This window comes from Lathamus discolor, chromosome 6 (genome assembly GCF_037157495.1).
Source record: "Lathamus discolor isolate bLatDis1 chromosome 6, bLatDis1.hap1, whole genome shotgun sequence".
Classification (NCBI taxonomy): Eukaryota; Metazoa; Chordata; class Aves; order Psittaciformes; family Psittacidae; genus Lathamus; species Lathamus discolor.
The window spans coordinates 52,093,457-52,112,596 of record NC_088889.1 but is presented as its reverse complement, the minus strand read 5'-3'; the positions used below and the strand labels follow the sequence as shown (position 1 = coordinate 52,112,596).

The 19,140-nt window shown below is 39.8% G+C and overlaps 1 protein-coding gene across 2 annotated transcripts in view; it reads right to left on the bottom strand.

The window, feature by feature from the left end:
• LOC136016070 (mucin-5B) overlaps positions 1-18,679 on the bottom strand; it is a 49,130-nt gene extending 30,451 nt beyond the window's left edge. Inside the window, exons 1-15 of one of the 2 annotated variants that reach the window (XM_065682698.1) lie at positions 18,438-18,679; positions 15,568-15,830; positions 13,621-13,876; positions 12,058-12,172; positions 10,628-10,715; positions 8,503-8,636; positions 7,881-8,106; positions 6,955-7,080; positions 6,105-6,222; positions 4,484-4,622; positions 3,515-3,616; positions 2,451-2,520; positions 2,063-2,200; positions 1,214-1,378; positions 279-373 (exon numbers count right to left, since the gene is read on the bottom strand). In XM_065682698.1, the coding sequence (XP_065538770.1) occupies positions 279-373; positions 1,214-1,378; positions 2,063-2,200; positions 2,451-2,520; positions 3,515-3,616; positions 4,484-4,622; positions 6,105-6,222; positions 6,955-7,080; positions 7,881-8,106; positions 8,503-8,636; positions 10,628-10,715; positions 12,058-12,172; positions 13,621-13,876; positions 15,568-15,787 (1,992 nt within the window). In that variant the 5' untranslated portion in view covers positions 15,788-15,830; positions 18,438-18,679. Of the gene's footprint in view, positions 1-278; positions 374-1,213; positions 1,379-2,062; positions 2,201-2,450; positions 2,521-3,514; positions 3,617-4,483; positions 4,623-5,698; positions 5,758-6,104; positions 6,223-6,954; positions 7,081-7,880; positions 8,107-8,502; positions 8,637-10,627; positions 10,716-12,057; positions 12,173-13,620; positions 13,877-15,567; positions 15,831-18,437 lie in introns of those variants that run through there. The other variant, XM_065682699.1, reaches the window with a different exon arrangement.
• Between the last annotated feature and the right edge of the window lie 461 nt (positions 18,680-19,140).

The window sequence follows — 19,140 nt, the reverse complement described above, 5'->3', positions numbered from 1 at the left end:
AGAACAATAAACCCATTTTTTCCTATTTTCCTTCTGAATCACACAACAGAACTGTCAGCGATGGCAGTCACTTAATATTTTCAAGGCTTCTTTCAAGGTCATAAAGGCCCATTGTGTCTTACGTAAACTCTTATTTTGTAATTTTTCTCATCAGCATAAGTGAACTTTTTTGCAAACAGGCATTAACGTAATCTATTTCACTCCCCTAGGCCAGACTGCCTTCATGGCAGATCAGTCTCTGGGCTAGATTAAACCACCCATTTAGACCAATGCCTTACCTTGATGTATACTGAAGGCTCTACAACAGAATGGCAGGCAGCAAATACACTGCTTGTATTAGACAGAAGAGAACACCACTGTTGGGCAAATTTTTCTGAAGTGGGAAAAAAACACCATTATCTATAGTCACTTAAACCACATTACTATTTGATTCAATGTTCTTATCAGGTTTCACACAGAACTAGAATGTCCTGAAATGTTCAGACAATGCTGTAAAGAAATATGGGGAATTAAAATATCAAGGCAACAAGCACAGTTGGATGGTGACCAGCCATCTCCCTAAAAAAAAGGTTTCACCTTCCGAGTATTAACATTATTACCATTGCTGGGTTAGCAGAACATCTGCAAAACCTCCCCATTTTCATCATTTTCCATCAAACTTTGCTAATTCTTTACATTCAGGCAATTTTTTATAGTCAAGCAACAACACCAAGTATGTAATGACCAGTGAGCTGTATGCCTATGAGCTGCAGCTTTAATCACATGTGGCAATAGTAGGACAGTACAAACCGAATACTGTATGTAGCCAAACCCAGTCAAAGTGAGAAACCAGACGTCACCTAGTAAAGTACAATGCTTGCTGAAGTCAATACTGCTGATAACTCATTCATTTTGACTTCAGCACAGCTGTAACAACCTAGATTGGATTAAGATCTTGCCCTAATATTGATAACCAAGTATGCTCTGCCTTAAACCTGTATTGTTCTTATTGATGCTGTGTGTGCTTTTCGAGTCATCAGTGCTGGCCCTTTCTCCAGCAGCGCAGTCGTTTTGTTTCAAAAGCAAAGCTGTCACCTCAAAGACCAATGTGTTCTCTATTAATATACTCAAAGGCAGTGGCTTTTGGTGTTTATGGGATTTCTAAAGCTTTTCTGGTTATCTGCCATAAGAAAATTATTTAGCACTGATAATCCAGGCATGAAAAACCTGCTACCTTTATCCACGCTGTTTGAACAAGGATCTTCAAAGCTGTCCTCAACATCAAAACAGCTGGCTCTAGTTTTCCATGAGTTACCAAAAGCAGAAGCTGAATCTTCCACAGCTCCAGTGACTGTTCTGAAGTCGTCAGTCTGGATGTTATTGAAATTGCCACAAAGACCTCGTGTGGGTGATGGTGGGAAAGAAAAAAAAAAGGCAAAGGGAAAAAAATCACTAGTGGAAAAAGGAATGGCACCTGTCAGAACGCTCTTAGCCCTTCTCCTGAGAGAAGTTGATTTTCCTTCACAGGTTTCCTGATGGTCCCACAAATCAGACAGCACCCTGTCTTTAGAGTGTAATTATTATTTTTCTGCATTACATTTGCACTTAGTGTTAACACAAAGATTGGAAGCTGCTTAAATGTGCTTCCGTAAACTGACAAAGTACCTTCATCAAAGGGTTACAAGATGAGGAAATCACAAAAGTAAAACAAAACAGGTAAGAGAGATAGGATGCAATCCCATTACAGAGATAGGAAACAGAAGCACAGAAAGCTTAAATGATGTAAACAGGAGACTAGTGGCAAAACCAAGTACACAGTCTGCATCTCAAGTTTCTGAGACAGGTCTTGTTTACATATTGGGTCTAAAACACCTGCACACAATAAACATCACAGAGTTATCTAATTTTCTTCAGTAAATTGAAGGGGTTAGCCAACACTTTTTTGCAGGAAGGCTAAAGGTTTACCTGGGGGTTCTAACATATCAAAATCAATATAAAATCAAATCATTTGTCCACCTCAAGTGATAGACAAGCAGCTATATCTCAGTTTAAGAGCTAACTGGAAGAGCATGATCTTTCCTACCAGATGTGCGATTCTGATAAGAATGATTGACTGTTATGGAGAGCTGCATTACAGGTTTCATTTGCACTTGAATCTGTACTCCAGTTGAGCTCAAGATTTTGATGAAAAATGTAGAAGGTCTGAAGATGATGATGCCATCTATAGAGGAGAAAAAAGAAAGAGAAATACGTGCAATTGCAAATCTTTATGAAGCTGAGTCAACAGGAACTGCTATTTACCAGTGCATCCAGTGTAACACAGGAATTCCCAGGGAGTCCCAGACCTAGTAGCCACCCAGGTTAAATGACCTAACAATGAGCAGGATCATATTATTTTCAGAAAAAGGAGGAGGAATCCCTCTGTAAATAAATGTAGGCTATCCTGGGGGAGGTGTGAGAAGGACATTTACCTTTGCTTACTGGCAGCTTCACAATGAAATTGTTCATGTAGATATTTCCACAGGAACATATTTTTATTGTCTTCAGGGAAAAAGAAAAAAGAAAAAGCCCACAATAGTGAATGAATGAATATGACATGAGAAGACAACAGCAACCTGACAAGCTTCATTAAGCATTAAGAAGTAGCGTTTTTAAAACATGGTCCTCTCTGGGGTAAATGTAACACAGTGTCCGGATGACCTACTATAACATAGAGCAAATCTGGTGATAACAAAAAATGAAAAACTCTCTCCATAAGCAATAGTTTTGACTGAGTTCTCTCACATATCATGTTACATCTAGGGTTGGATCTACCTCATTGAAAATGCAACATACCTAAAATGAGAGCTATCTGATTCAAACTTCCTCAGTAGTCAATAGAGGAAAACAGGCTCCTCTGGAACATCTCATATCTTAGGTGAGATGACTTGTCCTTTGGAGATCCCCATCTTTCTTTATTGACTATAGAAGGACGCTAGAATGTTTGATCTCCCAACATGGTTGGGACTGCATCAATTAAATACCAGGTGGACAGGATGAATCTGTATAACTTTAGAATGTATAGATACCATCTCTAATTTGGCTTCCACTGAATTAATTGTGAATCATGGCGTAATCTTCAGTAGGAGAAGCCTTTGGCCTTAGTTTTGAAAATTCTGCTACTTCACTCATTTCATCAGGAAAAACCTCTGGATTCAGAAAAGAAGGGAATCTTTTCTTGTAGAAATTTCAATCTTTCTTTCAAAAAGAAACAAGTGAAAATCTTTGAAGTCATGAAAGGAGAGGGAAAACTGACAAGGATTTTTAGCCATTTACCTCTAAAGAAATGGAAAAGCCAGAATACAAAAGAACTTGAAAAGAAATAACTCTCCTAGAACAAAACCAATAAACACATACACTGCATCACCCGCTGGTATTAATCTTACAGTTTCAGTATTGCAACAGACCAAAATGAGTCCACAGAGTTAGAGAAATCCCATCTTTGAATCTAAATAGGAGTGACATTATGTGCCACTAACTGAAGGAAGTTACTTACAGTTCTTCCTAGAGTGACTAATACATTCTTTAAGCAAGTCATTGTCCTTGATGTTCCACACTGGACAATCTCTCCAATCACCACAAATGTATCATCAGTATTCTGAAAAGAGGTGAGAAAATGGACGTGTAGACATTGTTAGCATGTTACAGAAAAGGAGCCAGAAGAGAAAAAAGGTATCTCTGAAAGGCTAAAATGCAGTAATGAAAGAACTGGGGCACTCAATTGCTAACTGCAAACTGCTTTATTTCATTGCCAAATTCAGTAATGTTCACTGCCTTTCCTTTGCATCGTTTCCTTGCTATCATAGAATCATAGAATAGTTAGGGTTGGAAACGACCTCAAGATCATCTAGTTCCAACCCCCCTGCCATGGACAGGGACACCTCCCACTAAACCATCCCACACAAGGCTTCATCCAACCTGGCCTTGAACACCACAAGGGATGGAGCACTCACAACCTCCCTGGGCAACCCATTCCAGTGTTTCACCACCCTAACAGGAAAGAATTTCCTCCTTATATCCAATTTAAACTTCCCCTGTTTAAGTTTTAACCCATTACCCCTTGTCCTGTCACTACAGTCCCTGACGAAGAGTCCCTCCCCAGCATCCCTATAGGCCCCTTTCAGATACTGGAAGGCTGCTATGAGGTCTCCACGCAGCCTTCTCTTCTCCAGGCTGAACAGCCCCAACTTCCATGTATCTTTTGTCCAAGGTTTTATGTGGATCACATATTTGCAGATGGTTCTGTGGAATTCAGTCCTTCTTCAGGAATTTTTGCTCATCCGCTTCCTTTCACTTGCAATCCGTCGCAAATGGGAAAATTTATGCAGTTTAAGACTGAGCATGTGTTGAAGAGCTTTGCTGGATTTGTGCAACTTAATTAAATGAAGTTATATAAAGCTTCATCACAACTTGATGCCTAATGCTACTCATGAGATTCAGGAGTCAAATGGGAGTTTGTTCGTACCTTAGCTAAGACATAATGGCAGTTGCCATGAAAATTGAATCTCTTATTATCGAACGTTGTTATGTGGAATCCTCCATCTATATTGCAAATTCCAGAACAGGGCAGAGAGATACAGCTCCAGTGGCCTCCTTGGCAGGTACTGTACAAAACCCAAAAAGGCGTAGTTAGAATAAACATAACTTTAAAGGAGCAAACATACATCTGTATCTGAATCCTCAGAGATGAAACCTCATTGTTTTTCTGCCTTGTTATTTGGCTGCTTATTAAACCCATGTGGGAAGAAGACTTTATATTTGGCCCTTAACGTGTGAAAGTTGAGTGCCTCTTAATGAGAGTTAACTGCACTGGGCTTCAAGCTAGCTACTTTAGAGAAACACTGAGTTGAGTAAGCAACAAATGCTTTTTAGGGCCTAAATTGTTTACTTGGCTTTTTAAAGGTAGAATTAACCTCTTCAAGCAGGATCTTGCAACATTTTATGGTACCTCTGCAACTGTTCAGCAAGTTGCTGATGCAACATTTCAGCAACTAATTTTGGAGGACCTGAGATAATGAGCAGTTACAATTCTTAGAGCTGTGCACACAAGAGGAGAACAGCCTGGCCATAGCCTAGCTCAAGTTTTGTGAGGATTAAGTGAGGATGTGGCTAGATGGGAACCACTGAGAGCCCATCAAATTCAGTTCCTCAAAATTGCAGCTTTTGAGGAGTATTTCCTCAAATTGCAGGAAATATTCGACCCAAGGGGGCTTGCAGAACATCTGGCTTATCCTGCCATGCACCACAGCATATTTCAATCCTCACTACAGTAAAAGTTAGGCCTATGGTCAAGAAATGATGTGGTGTCACAGGAGCTCAGATAACACAAATGACTGTTCATTTATTAGATGGGTATCTGGTAAGAAATAAAACTGTTTTGAGAATAATATACCTGAGGCCTGATCACCTTTCACTAGTGTAGAGTGGATAAGGGTTCAAGCCACAGATTTTTTTCTAAATGAAGAAATTCTTAAGGATTGGGACTTTTTAGATTGGATATTAGGAAAAAATTCTTTATGGAGAGGGTGATGGGGTATTGGAACAGGAAAGTGGTGGAATCACCGTCCCTAGAAGTGTTTGAAAACCATGTAGATGAGGCCCTCAGTGATGTGGTTTAGTGGTGGCCTTGATAGTCCTGGGAAAATGGTTGGACTTGGTAATCTTAAAGGCCTTTTCCTACCTAGCTGATTCTATGATTCTGTGATTGAGATCCAGGCCTTCAAACGTCCTGTTGTAGACCTAGAGGAGGTTGGAAAAGTAACTCATTAACATGATATGACACCTTGCCACATTTTAGTGGCCAGTGCCTCTGAAATAACCAGAGAAGTGTCTCAGTTTTCCACATTTTGAAATCTTGAGCTCAGGTTTTGCTAGCAGTTCCAGGTGAGGGTGGTAACTATGTGTGGTTGAGGTCTACCTGTAAGTTTTCCTGTACTGTTGAAATTTAGACCCAGAGTTTGCACTATTATTCAAGAGATATGGTAGAAGGGGGGGGAGAGAAAAGGAGAAAAGAACATAATGCAACCTATCAAAGCTCTGAAATAAATGCCTCTGCTCCGTTAGTACAAAAAAGTTCACAACAGTACCAGTTTTGGCAGGGAGTGGAGTAGGTCCCTCTGGATGAGTAGACTTTGCCTTGAAACATACAGGGACAGCTGTCTCTGGGGATGCATTTTTTGCCGCCAAGGTCATCAAGGATAGTTCCTGTTCAGACACATTGGCTAGTTAGTATTCCTTTGGTGAGTCTGGGAAACACCATCAAGGAAGATTAGACCAAGGAAAAACTCTGGAAGCATTTCTGTAAATGAATGGGGTATGTTTTAAGAAAAACTGGGCCCTTTCAGGTGCTGGTGGGTGGGAAACTTTTTTTAATTAAAAGAAAGCAAGGCAAAACCCAAAGAATATCTTTGCATGTTACTAGAATTCGCCACTGTGAGTAGGATTATCAAGTGACAGACTGCAAGGATGTGAGCCAGTTTCCATCCTTTTCTAATAGTGAATGTAACAGAAATCAGACCCTCGTCTTAGCTTCTACTTCATGTGCAAATTTACACATGCGCACTGCTAGCTATGCAGTTATATCGCATGACTTAAGCTACAGCAACATCTAGCCTTTTAACAGGGAGGCACCTCACCTGACTTCACCTGCATTCTTACTGTCTAGAGACCACCTCTCCTCTTTCCACATCTGTACCATTTTTTTAAGTCTAGTCCTTAGAAATCTTTCCCTCCACTTCTCCAGTGTCAGGATCTTGAATCTTTAGAGACCTGGTTCTTTCAAGAAGAAAGTTGTTGAATTATGCTAGAAAACACAGTTTATTCATCGGTTTTAGTATAAAATGTTAATGAAAAAAAATGCCACTAGCTGAGAAGGAACAGCCTCCCTCTTTTTTTCCTTGATATGTGTGAAGTATTGGAAGAGGTAAATTGCCTTACCAGGAGGACAGAAACAGCCATCTGTACATGGGGCTTTACAAATCTTGCTCCTTTCTGGGTCTGCACATGTGTCAGCGCAGGAGTTTCCACATTCCATGTACACCATGTTGTTTGGACATTCTTGATCTGCAAGACAAAATGGAAAATGGCATATGTTAATGGTGTATTTATTAGAGCTCTCATATCAATATCTTACTCCCAAACCCCTTCTTCCTCCTTTACCCCATAGCTTGTTTTTAAAAATTTCCAGATGTGTCATGTTTGTTTAACACCTAAAGGATTTTTTTTATGGTTACTTTACCTCATCTTTGGACAAAACAGTACTGCTGGGAAATACTAGTTATTTAACATTATTTTACTTGCTCAAGGTTGGCGGGGCTGAAGTCATGATGCAAGCAAAGGGAACTGGAATAATTTATGGAGTCATAATAGCTTATTTTTGCCTGAAGCGTAAGTCATTCTGGCATTAATTTTCTACCCCAATCCACACCAGCAGTTTGGAAGAACTACCTGTAGACTTCCCTCTGGATTTACAGTGATTTTCTGCTCAGTAGCTGGACTACTAAATATGAAAGCAAAGGATAAGCTAAGGACAAACATGTTAGACTTCTCAGCAACTTTGGGATAGATGTCAACATTTAAAAAAATGCTATTCATGAGTTAAATGTGCATGGAAAACTTCAAAAAATAACTGGAGAAAATGTAGTCGTAAGGAGGATGGGGACAATATTAAGATATAGTTCTAATTTTAGGAGCAAGATCAAGTCAAATTTGCAGAAGCTTTTCCATTAACAACGTCTCTGTGAAAGTACTTCTACAGATTGATTCACAGTAGATAAAATAGCTCTTAGCTTTGCTCTGCTAGGATCAGAATATATGTGTATATATCTAACCTGAAAGAAATCTCCAGAGCAGCAGTTACTTACAGCAAAGTTCTTTGTTTCTCCATTCCCCAGGGTCTCCTTTCCTGAGGACACAATCTCGAGAGTACTGGTTTAAAGTGCTGCATATGCAGCTGGAAACCAAGTCAAAGTGAGAAGAATTAACTGCACAGTGGCACATATCCTCAGTGCAGGTCTCTACATAGTCATCAAAAGCAACAACTTTGGGGCAGTTTCCAAAATGAGACATAAGCTTCTTGCATCTTTTTCTCTGTAAAATGAAAAGAAGGAAAAGAAAAGAAATACTTGACATTTACCAACTTTCAGGTTCATGGATGTGCATCCCAGTTTTTGATGACGTAATTCCAGGGTCACAGGATAATTCACACTGGATGGGACCTCAGGAAACTATACAGACTAACTTTGTTATGACTTCCTTTTTCTTGGATTGGAATCTGTCATTCAACTGTGCATTTTCCCATTATCTATTTCCTTATATATATATCCTATATATTTCCTTATATCCTATTATAATAGGATATTCTTTCTGCTATAAGACCAACATTTTTCTCAGGTCAGTGCATACTCTGTAACTAACGGTTGTTTGAACAGTCTCTCCAGTGCTGTAGTTCAGGAGCATTTATACTTCTTGGCCACACATACTTACATATTTACTGCATCTATTGTCTTCCCTCCTAGGATGTCTTCCAGTGCGGTCATCTGGACTCACATCAGCACACTTTCCTGATGGATCCTCTACTTTGTGGAAGTTTCCGAACTGCCTTGGATGCATTTTATACCCTGCAAAATCCCCAAATATATCTGAGTATCTGCCTGCAATTCTTTGGATCACTTAATGTGCTGTAAAAATGCTCTTAATCTCTGGGGTCTAAGGCAATATGCTCTTCATCAAATGCCCAAGTTTAACTACAGCATCCATATTACAGATGATGACAAGCTGGTATGACTTCTGTTGAGCTACATCCAGGAGCCTGGCACACTTGTATCAAGGCCTGCCATCAGCCTGGGCATTTATAACCAATCACATGAGATTCTTGACCTTTCTGTTGTACATCATCACTTCCAAATATTTGTATTCATTATGGGTATATTTGATCTTACAGAGTTTTGCATTTTCATGTGCAATAATCATATGTTTTAGTTTGCCTTCTACTATCACAATCTAGTACAGCTGTAGGTGTAAATGTTTGTAATCATTTGGAAACCTATATTTATAGGCTAGAAAAGATGGGAAGTGGAAGCAGGAGGAAGACAGGCACACAATACATGTATGTGACCATTATACTAGCTTGAGGGGTGCATTTTCCCAAAGCATTACCAGACACATAATCCTGGACTTAAGAAGTATTTCCAACAAAGTTTTAAATGTATCTATTTTTATGGAGAGTATGCATAAATAGCTATTCTTTGATTTTTATTTCTTTTTAAGGTTTAATAGACAGATTTTTGACCAAGTCTATGCCCTTTTACTGAGTCAGTCCCTTAGCTAAGTGCAGGCCTAAGAGAATGACTTCCACAAAAGTGTTATTTTCAGGTGCTTTGCCACTAACTCTTCTGGAAACAGAAATCCTTGGAGTTCTGTAGTTTGCCAAGGATCTCAACTCACATTAAAGAATATAAAGAATAAAGTTCCAAGAAGAGATGCTCTATGGAGAAACTGGATTTTTCTTCCTGACATTTATTTTTCCCTGAAGAGAAAGAAGTCTGAAAGTGAGACTAAGTTTTGGAACTTTATGTGCAGTTGATCTTAGTCTGGGCAGGAAGAATGACTGCAGCCTGCTTAACGCAGGCAGAAGGATGTATTCAGAGTATAAAGGAGGGACATGGGAGGCCACCTGCTCCCCAGGCATGGGAACCTCTTATTTGTGTAACCAGAAACATAAAAGAATAGCCTGCTTTTCTCCGAGCAATGCTCCTCAGTAGCAAACTGTTCAGAAAAAATTAAGTCAGCTTTAGTTTGTGTCTACTGAGCTTATTAAGTAAGGAGCAGAAATATGACTAAGATACATCCAGAAAGCTTAATATGAAATATGACAATGAACTCCAAATTTATCGCTACAAGTGTTTTTTTTAACAAATCTCAGGATTCTTTCTGAATTGGTGAGGTAGATGAAAATACTTTCCTGGTGATCTAAAAAGCCCGAGTATTATATGAAGGTTACAAGGTTATAACTTTGGCTTCAGTCCTGTAGCTAATATCCCAGGATGCTGCTTTCTTTCCACTCAGGAATGAGTAGGATCAGCTGCAGGATTGTAGCCTCTGCTGTTTGCTGTGCTGGCCTCTTTCCAGTCCAGTGCAATATCTGAAGGTGTCAGTGGATGGCACCACCGCTTCTGCAAAGATGCTCAGTGAAATCTCTGGCTCAGTGGTGAAGCTTTCATTTCATTACAAAGGCAAAAATAATCATACTTGATACCCAGATGTAAAATTATCAAAACAGAAAGACAGAAAATGCACCTGTGCCTCATTTGAGAATACAAGTTCCTTAAAGTTTGCTACTGTAATTGGGAAACCTGGCAATGTTACTGCATGATAGCAGGCAGTTAATTTGGATCAAAAAGGTTTGAGACTCTTGGAAGTTTGTGAACAGCAGAGGAACTCAGATCGTCCCAAAACATCCCTAAAATACATCTCCTGTATATGGAAATGTTCGTGTATTTCAGTCTCTGTCAGCAAATCTGAAACCCTGCTTAGAGGAAACAGATACCAAGTTTCATGTCAAGTATTAACAGTTCTATCCTATGTGGAATATGCTGTATTCATGACCTACCATCCAAAACCAAATCATTCTTCTCACTGCCGTCATAGTTCCCGCATAGACCACATATTTTCTCTTTATATGTTTCTTCTAGGTCCAGCTACAAAACAAAAGGAAAGAAGAAACCCAGAGTTTAAAGGCTTTTTACCACATCTGCAGCACATGTTACAAAGTGGTCTGCAACTGGAAAGCACAGTAGCAGAAATGCTCATTACCAGTTTGTAGCAGTCTCCCATTCTGTTACAAACCTGCCATGGAACTTACATGCAGACAGGTTTAATTTAACTGGGAAGATAATCCCCTAACAACTGTCATTCTAACTGAAGCATGCTGAATACTGCACTAATCCTTGGACCAGTGCCTCCCAATATAGAGACACTAGTATATAGACATGTGGTCCCTCTTGCAAGGTACCACAGCTCCACTCTGGGGAGGTTAGATAACTAACCTGCTGGATGCTGAAAACAGCAGTTTCTGGTCAGCTTTTAACCATACCTAAGGCTTTTCCTAGTCCATAGGCTAAACAGAAAACAGTTTTTCTGGGGGTGGGTCTGTCCAGCATAACTTGTTCTGCCCATATTCAGGGGCAACAAAGAGCTAGGTTAGCACATTATTGTCTTGCTGCATGAAACTGTTGCACCTAATCATTCCTACGTGCCTGGAGGGTTGTACTTGTGCCACTCAGGACCACCAAAAAAAGGTGGTGCTTTTCCTACAAGTGTGTCACCCTAAAATTGTGTCCACTGTACAGGTGATGCCTGTAATACTTCAGTTGTTAATTTTACAGGGGAAGGGGGGAAGCAAATATTTCATTAAATCAGAATTTGAATACCACTTGATTGCTTCCTGATTTTTTTTCTTCTCTGTATTCACCTTCTACTCTCTCTGTCTCCAAACTGCAAAACATGACATACAACTTTCATTTATTTACTCAGTCCTGATCATGGAAGATAAGCATTCACACGCAGAAGTGTAAACATACTGTTGCAGAAAACGGTATTTTAGGGTGGATATATAGAGGGAAAATTCCACATAACAAGGCTTTGGAATGAGAGAGGTCACCACACAGAGAGGCTGAACTGGCCACACGGAGTAGTTTCCCACACAAGATGTGCATCGAGACAGAGGATAACTAACAAGTCAGAGCTGGAGGGACTAGCTGTGCTGCTGCCAGAGCCCCATGGAGGAAGCAGGTAACTACAGATGTGCTATCTCCAGGGTTAACAGTGGCACTTTTTGCCAAATAAAATGAGTTGGGAACACCTAGGGGTTGTGACTACATGTCCTTTCCCCATGACAATATAACCTAGTTTGGTAAGTCCCTATCAGCTTATTGATAAAATGATATAATTTCTTATATTAACATGGTGCCTGCATCCAACTCTGCTTTTCATCATTGATGAGGTTCACCATGGGAAAAACAACTAACTGGCTGTTCATACTAGGAGAGTGTCAGCCCAGTTCCACTTGAGTGTCAGGCCCAGCTTGGAAGTGACTTGGAAGTAAGTACAGGTGTCCTCAATCAGGATGCTCTTCAAGCTGAAGGGCATGTGGATCCTGGAAATTGGAAAGAACAAAACAGATTGCATTGAAAAAAAGTCTGATTAAGTCCTCTCAGACATATAAGAAGAAAAAGTAGAGACAAAAGGATGTAAATAAGCCATAGGGACATTCTTTTCAATGTCAACTTTCATCCACACACTGCATTAAATGTAGGTGTGATCACCCTGTCCACTGTGACCTTTCATCACCCTTAATCCATAACACAGTGTATTTTGGTCATGAGTGTGTCAATACTACATTAGCCACTCAACTGGTATCAGTGCTGCTCTGCTTGTTTCCATGTCCTGAGGACCTAACCCAGAAGGAGCAAGATCACAACAAAAGGATACTGCAGGTTGTCATCATCCCTCCAGGTTTTCACTGACATTCAGGATTCACAGAGGTGTGAAAAGAGCTCTGTTCTGTTACTCATGTGCTAACATGACTCAGACTTACATTACTTTTTCATCTCACAAAGACAATAACCATCTATTTTCCCAGAACCTGAAAAACTTGGAAAATCAGAAAATGGCTGAAAGAAAAGAGATTTATTTCTACTTTGATTTAGAAGATACATCTGGGCTTTGGTACTATAATTACAACTGAGTGATGCTATTCTGTGTTGGGTCATTTCTAGAGGACTGTCAAGAGAAGACAGACTATAATCTTGTAATTTTCTCTCCAACAAGATTATGAGGGTTTTTCCCAGAGTCAAAGTTTACCTTGGCCCTTCATATCTATATGCTTCATCAGATAACTGCCCTTCTCATGCTGGCTACCCTTAAAATTGTGCTCAACTTTCAGCTACTTTTGCATATGACTCTTCACTTGCGGCGTATTTTTAACTTTCTGTGTGCAGCTTGCTTTCTGGTTCATTTCAGATTGGAACTAGAGGTGTGGATTTTTACTTCTGAAACTTCTGTTTTTTGCGTAAGAAGATCCCAAGGCAAGCTGCGATTTGCAAAGCAGTGCTATTTTCTAGACTAATCTATGGAGAAACAGAAAACTTTTAAGAGGACAGTCTGTTCCTGAACAGCAACATACAACAGTAGGGTTAGTACCAGAGAAACAATGTTTTAAGAAAAAAAAAAAAAAACCAAATACAAAGTTACTACAAAATCAGAATCTTCAGTAAAGTGTTGATTTTATCTCCATTCCATCCCTCCCTCCCAAATCAAAGCAACATTAAGGAAATCTATGCATTCTGTTTTTATAACGTACATATTGCCTTTTGCTTAACATGTTCATGTTGATCCCTGGGAGATGTAGTTTATGTGCTTCTGGCCTCCTCCTCCACTACAGGGTAGACTATTTGAAATACCTTATTCAAAGTGCTACGAATATCATACCCAGCCATTTGCACATCTGCAGAATAGGACCCCTTTCTAGACATACAATCTTTAATGCTAATACATAACATTAAAATTGCTGCACAAGAAAACAACAGTATGGCCTTTACTCACTTGTTCCCATTCACTGTGATGCCTGTTTCCTTCACCTCCAAGATCACTCCATCAATAGTGACAGTGAAGTAGATCAGGAAACTGTTCTTGTTACTGCGCCTGATTTGGATGTTAAAGTCCTGGTAGCTGTCATTGCAGTGTGAAGCGAAGACATATGTGCAGGTTCCAGGAAAAGTGAATTTAACATGGTCAAATGTATGAAAGTGGAAATTGCCCCAGGTGGCACATTCACTCCTACTGACAGTAGAGACCTGGACTAAAGAAAAAGTCATAGGAAGGAAGCTTAGAAATTCAACCCACATGAGGTGCTTTACCTTTTTTTGTTGAAAAACATTAAAGGAGAGATTTTCAAAGGCAAAAATGTTAACTCCTGGAAGATACTAGCACGTGGGAAGGAGTTCCATCTCAATGAACTTTTGAAGTCCATGCCAGAGATACTTCCAATGTAAGCAGATGAGCCCAGCCTCCTCTGAAGTTAATAGTGAGAAGCAGAAGAAGTTCAGCTTCCTGACCTTACATATCCACCTAGGAAGAAAATGCTCCAAGATGGCATGTTTCTCTCCATTGTCTATCAAGGTTGCTGAGGCATGCCAGTGCAAATGGCACCCCTCAGCATTTACACTGTAGATACATTCACACTGTAAGTATCTAAAGTGAAGTGAGGTAAATCCCGTCCTGGCTGCCTAAATCTCATTTTTACTTTTGAAATACTGCTACTTAATACAGGCAAGATTTTGGTCCACAGTCTTGAACTGAGTCCCTTCCAGGGCATACCATGGGTGGCATGACCCTTCAGCAAAATGACAGCTGCTGACCTTAGCAGTTGAGGCTGCCACCAGCTTCAGCAGTTGGCTTAGAGCTACTTCTTTTTCCTATCAACCAAAACTCCAATCTTGGACCTCTGAGTTGTACCTCTGTCAAAGGTATTGATATATACTTGAAGTGCATATAAGACATCACTTCAGAAAGTAGTTTTTATACTGCACAAAGCTAGTATGAGTCGCCTTGAATTAAATAAGGTGTGCTTGCTACGAAATGCCTTTAGCATATCTTCTAGGCCAATCTCAAAGAACGACAAATGAAAATGGGCAAATTCTTTTGTATTGCTTATGTAGCATGTTTGGGAAATTCAATGTAGCAACATCCATCACAGATCAAATGAGAAACAGTCATTAATATACTCAGTGAACTCTTAAGATTTTGTTAAATATTCCTACCTAAGAACCATCAAGTGAACAACTCATATCTTGATGTTAGAAATGTACAACACAAACTCCAGGGCCAAGAAGTCCTTACAGAAACAGCTTTTTAAAAGGGCTGGAATTTGCCATGCGTGTTTGCAGCTCTGAAGTGAAGTAGGGAAATTTAGCCCTTTTCTACACACTAATGAGAAGAAATAAGAAAGTTTGGCTATTCTTGAAAGTGGAGTTGCTAGAATTACTGAGACAGTAATAACTGTTATGTAAATTGTTTGTGTATTAAACAACTGGGTAAAATACAAGACATTCAAAACCAAACCAGGAGGTAACAGTGCAGCAGACCACAAAAAATGTGATTAATCCTAATGCAGTATTTCATACTGGTCAATCAAGCCTAGCAGGCATTATGGTAATATACTTCTTCAACAAAGAATATAGGTCAAATGTGCTGAAAAGAGTGTCACCATTTTAATATGATGCAAACCTCATCCAGCAAGTCTCCTCTTTAAGATTAGTTGCTTAGGACATAAACCAGTTGATAATCTAACTCGTACTGAAAAAAAAAAAAAAAAAGTAAACTACTTCAGTGGTTGACATTAAGGATGAAAATGTAAAATGTTAAACAGTATCTGGCATGCCTACAGCTCTTTCATGAACATGTTACACATTTTAATTTGGCAATTCTATTTGTCACCTATGGGGAGCAATATGTGAGCAAATAATCTGAGAATTAGATTTTTTTTCTTACCTATCTGAACTGGTTCTTTGCTGCTGCAACAATTCCAAATTAGGCAAAAGATCCAAAACGACCTCCCCTTTTTTATATCCATCTTGCCATGCAGTTGTGACTTGAAAATCCTTCCAGAGAAGTGTTTTTTTTCATGGCTTATAGGCACATATTTATACTCCAGTAATTTGGCATGAGAACAAAACATTGATGGCAGGGTCCCTGAAAGGTGGAGCTTCATTCAATTTTCCTTCAGTGGTTCGTGTTTAGCACCCAGCAACCTCCTGTATTTCAGACAAGACAAGTATCCAGTTCACTCTTGCTTTATGTGGAGACAGAGAGCTATACTTCTGTTACTTCTTTTCTTTTGTATAGGTCCCCCACTGCTACATAGTTATTTTTTCTTTGTCAACAACAGCTTTTATTTTTCACAACATTTGATTAGTAACAAGCAATTACAGACCTCTTTCAGAGCTTTTCTCTGGCTTGCACATCAGCACAGTCCCCCAGCTCAAGAAACAGTGTTGCCTCTGTTAGTTTGATGGCAACTTATAAGCCTTAGAGCAAAAAAATTTAAGGTCAGGCATAATGTATGGTTTATTTAGAGCAAAAACTTTTGGAAGGAGGGCAAAGTTCTTTAAGAAGTACATACAAAATATCTAACAAAAATAGCCAGAGATTTACTGCTTCAACAGACCAGGAATGATATTGGTTCACAAAGTACAAACTTCTCACCTCTAAACAAATGGGATTTAATAGCACTACTCAGACATACAAGTTAATGCATTCTTTATGCACAGACAGGTAGTGGTTTCTCCAAACATCATGAGGCAGCAGTGCCCAGCTCCCACCAAACTGTATATATCTCCTAAATTATGCTGCTGCAAAAGGGTCCTTTGGTACTATCAGAGTGTTTCAATACTCTGTGACATGCTCCTAGAAAATCCAGCGGGCTGTCACGAGCTGATCTACATTCCACTGTAGGACATTTCTTACATATCCTGTCACAGATGTTTGATGTCAGTAATTTTAGGGTCTCTTTCAGAGATTTACTTTCTCTGTTGGTACAAGCTGACCTAGGATTTCTTCACTTTATCAGTACTATGGGGGAACTCCTGAGACAGAAGAAGCCTTTCACCTAGTCTCAACAAATCAAACACAGGTAACAGACATTCCCACACTTTGAACTGTTCCATGCCCCTTTGGGTATACACTATGCCAGAATGATTGCCCGTATTAAGTGGGCACAAATACAATTTAATGTGGACTTAGATTTCACCCTTGTTGCAAGTCCTCAGGTCAGGTCTGTCCGCGCACTCACTGGGGGATATGCATGCACTTTTATCTGGGTGGCAGACAATAAGCTGGTCTTTGAGAACTGTGTCGTTCTCACTGCTTTACTAAGCTTTCCAGCATTTATGAAGTTAAGTGTCCTAAAGCTGTCCCACTGCTTCTTTAAGCTGTTCCCCCTACATAGTTAAGAGCCACTTACTAAGTGGCTTGCAGAATAGCAGGTGTGAATGTCTGCCAGATGATTTGCTGCTGCTACTGCTTTTAAGAAAATCCTGCTGATGAGAGCATTGTGCAGTACATGAAACATGAGTTCATGTTACCCCTTTCCCACTGTCCGTGTCCCATTAATTCCATTGTCAGTCACACTTCAGGCAGGGCACTACTGGAAGGTAAAGTCTGTTCCTGAAGCCCTGCCATTTTGGCTGGAATACAGAACCAACAGAATACAGATTTACGGCACTGCTGATGGAAGTAATGTGCTTCTTGCTGTTTTTCCTTTTTATGACAATGCATCTTTCCTCCTGATTCCCACCCAAATGATTACAAAGTAAACCAGAAAAACATCTGGTAGATAAACTGAACCACAAGAATATGGCATTATAGGTATAAGGATAATCTGAAACTGTACACATTGCATTAGTAACACTCCAATTCAGCAGGTACTCCAGAAGACGGTAACTTTCAAACTGAGCTCTTGTTCAGGCTACAGAACAGTGTTAATGTCAGGTGTGGGGAAGGGCTGTGAAGCCCAGGAGAAAAAGCACATAGGTCAGTAGACCACAAACACTGGCAAAAGAGCTTAGCTGAGGATAAAGATGGAAAGCCGAAACCTATTAATTTTCATAAATCAGTATTTCCCAAATCACCCAAATATGGTGATCTGTAACAGGCAGCAGAAAAGCAGGGAATGGATCTCTGTCATTAATTGTGGATTAAAACACATGAAGAATGCCTTTAGTATTCTAGAGCTTAACTGAGGATAAAGATGGAAAGCTGAAACATACTAATTTTCCTAAATCAATGCTAATGTCAAAATGCAAATGCAGAACTCTGCTGAGACAGAGTTAATTTTTTAGTCATGATCCTCTTCCTTTCCTATTCCCACCTGGGCAATCAAGGCACTTCTTTCATTCATTAAAAAAAACCCCTTCATTCCCAATGGGCAGAACAAAAGCAGCAGAAACCACGTATGAACTACTTGTGAAATACAGCCTTCAGGTTGGAGTAGTCCTTAGCTGAAAAAGACATGATGAGGCTGACCACTGCACCCCCCAGCACTTTGTCTTCTATGTGTTGTGTGGTTCGAGGGCATGTCAGGGTGGTCAGGAGTGATGGGCTGAGGCATGATTTTCCCCTGCAAGCCCTGCTTAGCACTTAGGGGCCTGGGAAGAACATGAACAGCATATGTTCAAACTGTGTCCAAGGAACAGACAAAATAAAACAATTCACTATACCACCATCCACTTATAATTCACTTCACAGAGAAATTAATACCAGTTATCTGGGATCCTCCCAAGAGAAAAGAAAGAGCACATCTCTTGTTACTCAGAGGAACAGGAAACCCAGTCCTCATGCTCTGTTCCTAGCCATTTTCTTACCTCTGCTTGTCTGCTCTGCCATTTTTGCCATTCCTTTGCCATTTCTTGGAGAGCAGGATTCCTGTCAGTGACTAACCAGAGCTGCTGCTTCTGGCTTCTCCACAGAAAGTGCTGCCTATATTCCTTAGAAATCATGGGATGCTTCAATCTCCTGTAATGATTTCAGGGCTACTGACAGTATATTTGCATTCAAGTACAGTTTTTGTATTAAAGTGCGGCAACACTCAGGTTTTCAGAAGAAGTACATGGTAGCTTTTCAGAAAGAAATTCAGACTGACAGGGAGTTTGTGGGTATGTTGATCACTTACCACTGAATCGTTGCTATTACAGGCATGCTACTTATAACTATTGCTCCTGCAGTGACATACCAGGATTAATAACTCTTGCTTTTATTGGGCCCTGCGGCATAAGAGACCTTCACACTGCTGCAGCTGTACTAGCAATAGGAACAATTATTCTTAACCTCCTTGCAGCCCATTTCATGGATCATTTGCCATTAAAGGGTATGTGATTTTAGTAAATACAATAGGTAAATATTAACTCAGCTTCTTTATCGCCACTGACTTACTGGAGATAAACCATCATGAAGCTAATGTAATAAACCAGTGACTCACAACTTGTTTTTTCATACAAACCTGGTAAAGAGGCACTGAAATTAGGGGCATCTGGTGGATTAATGCCATTCATAGCCAGCTACTGTACT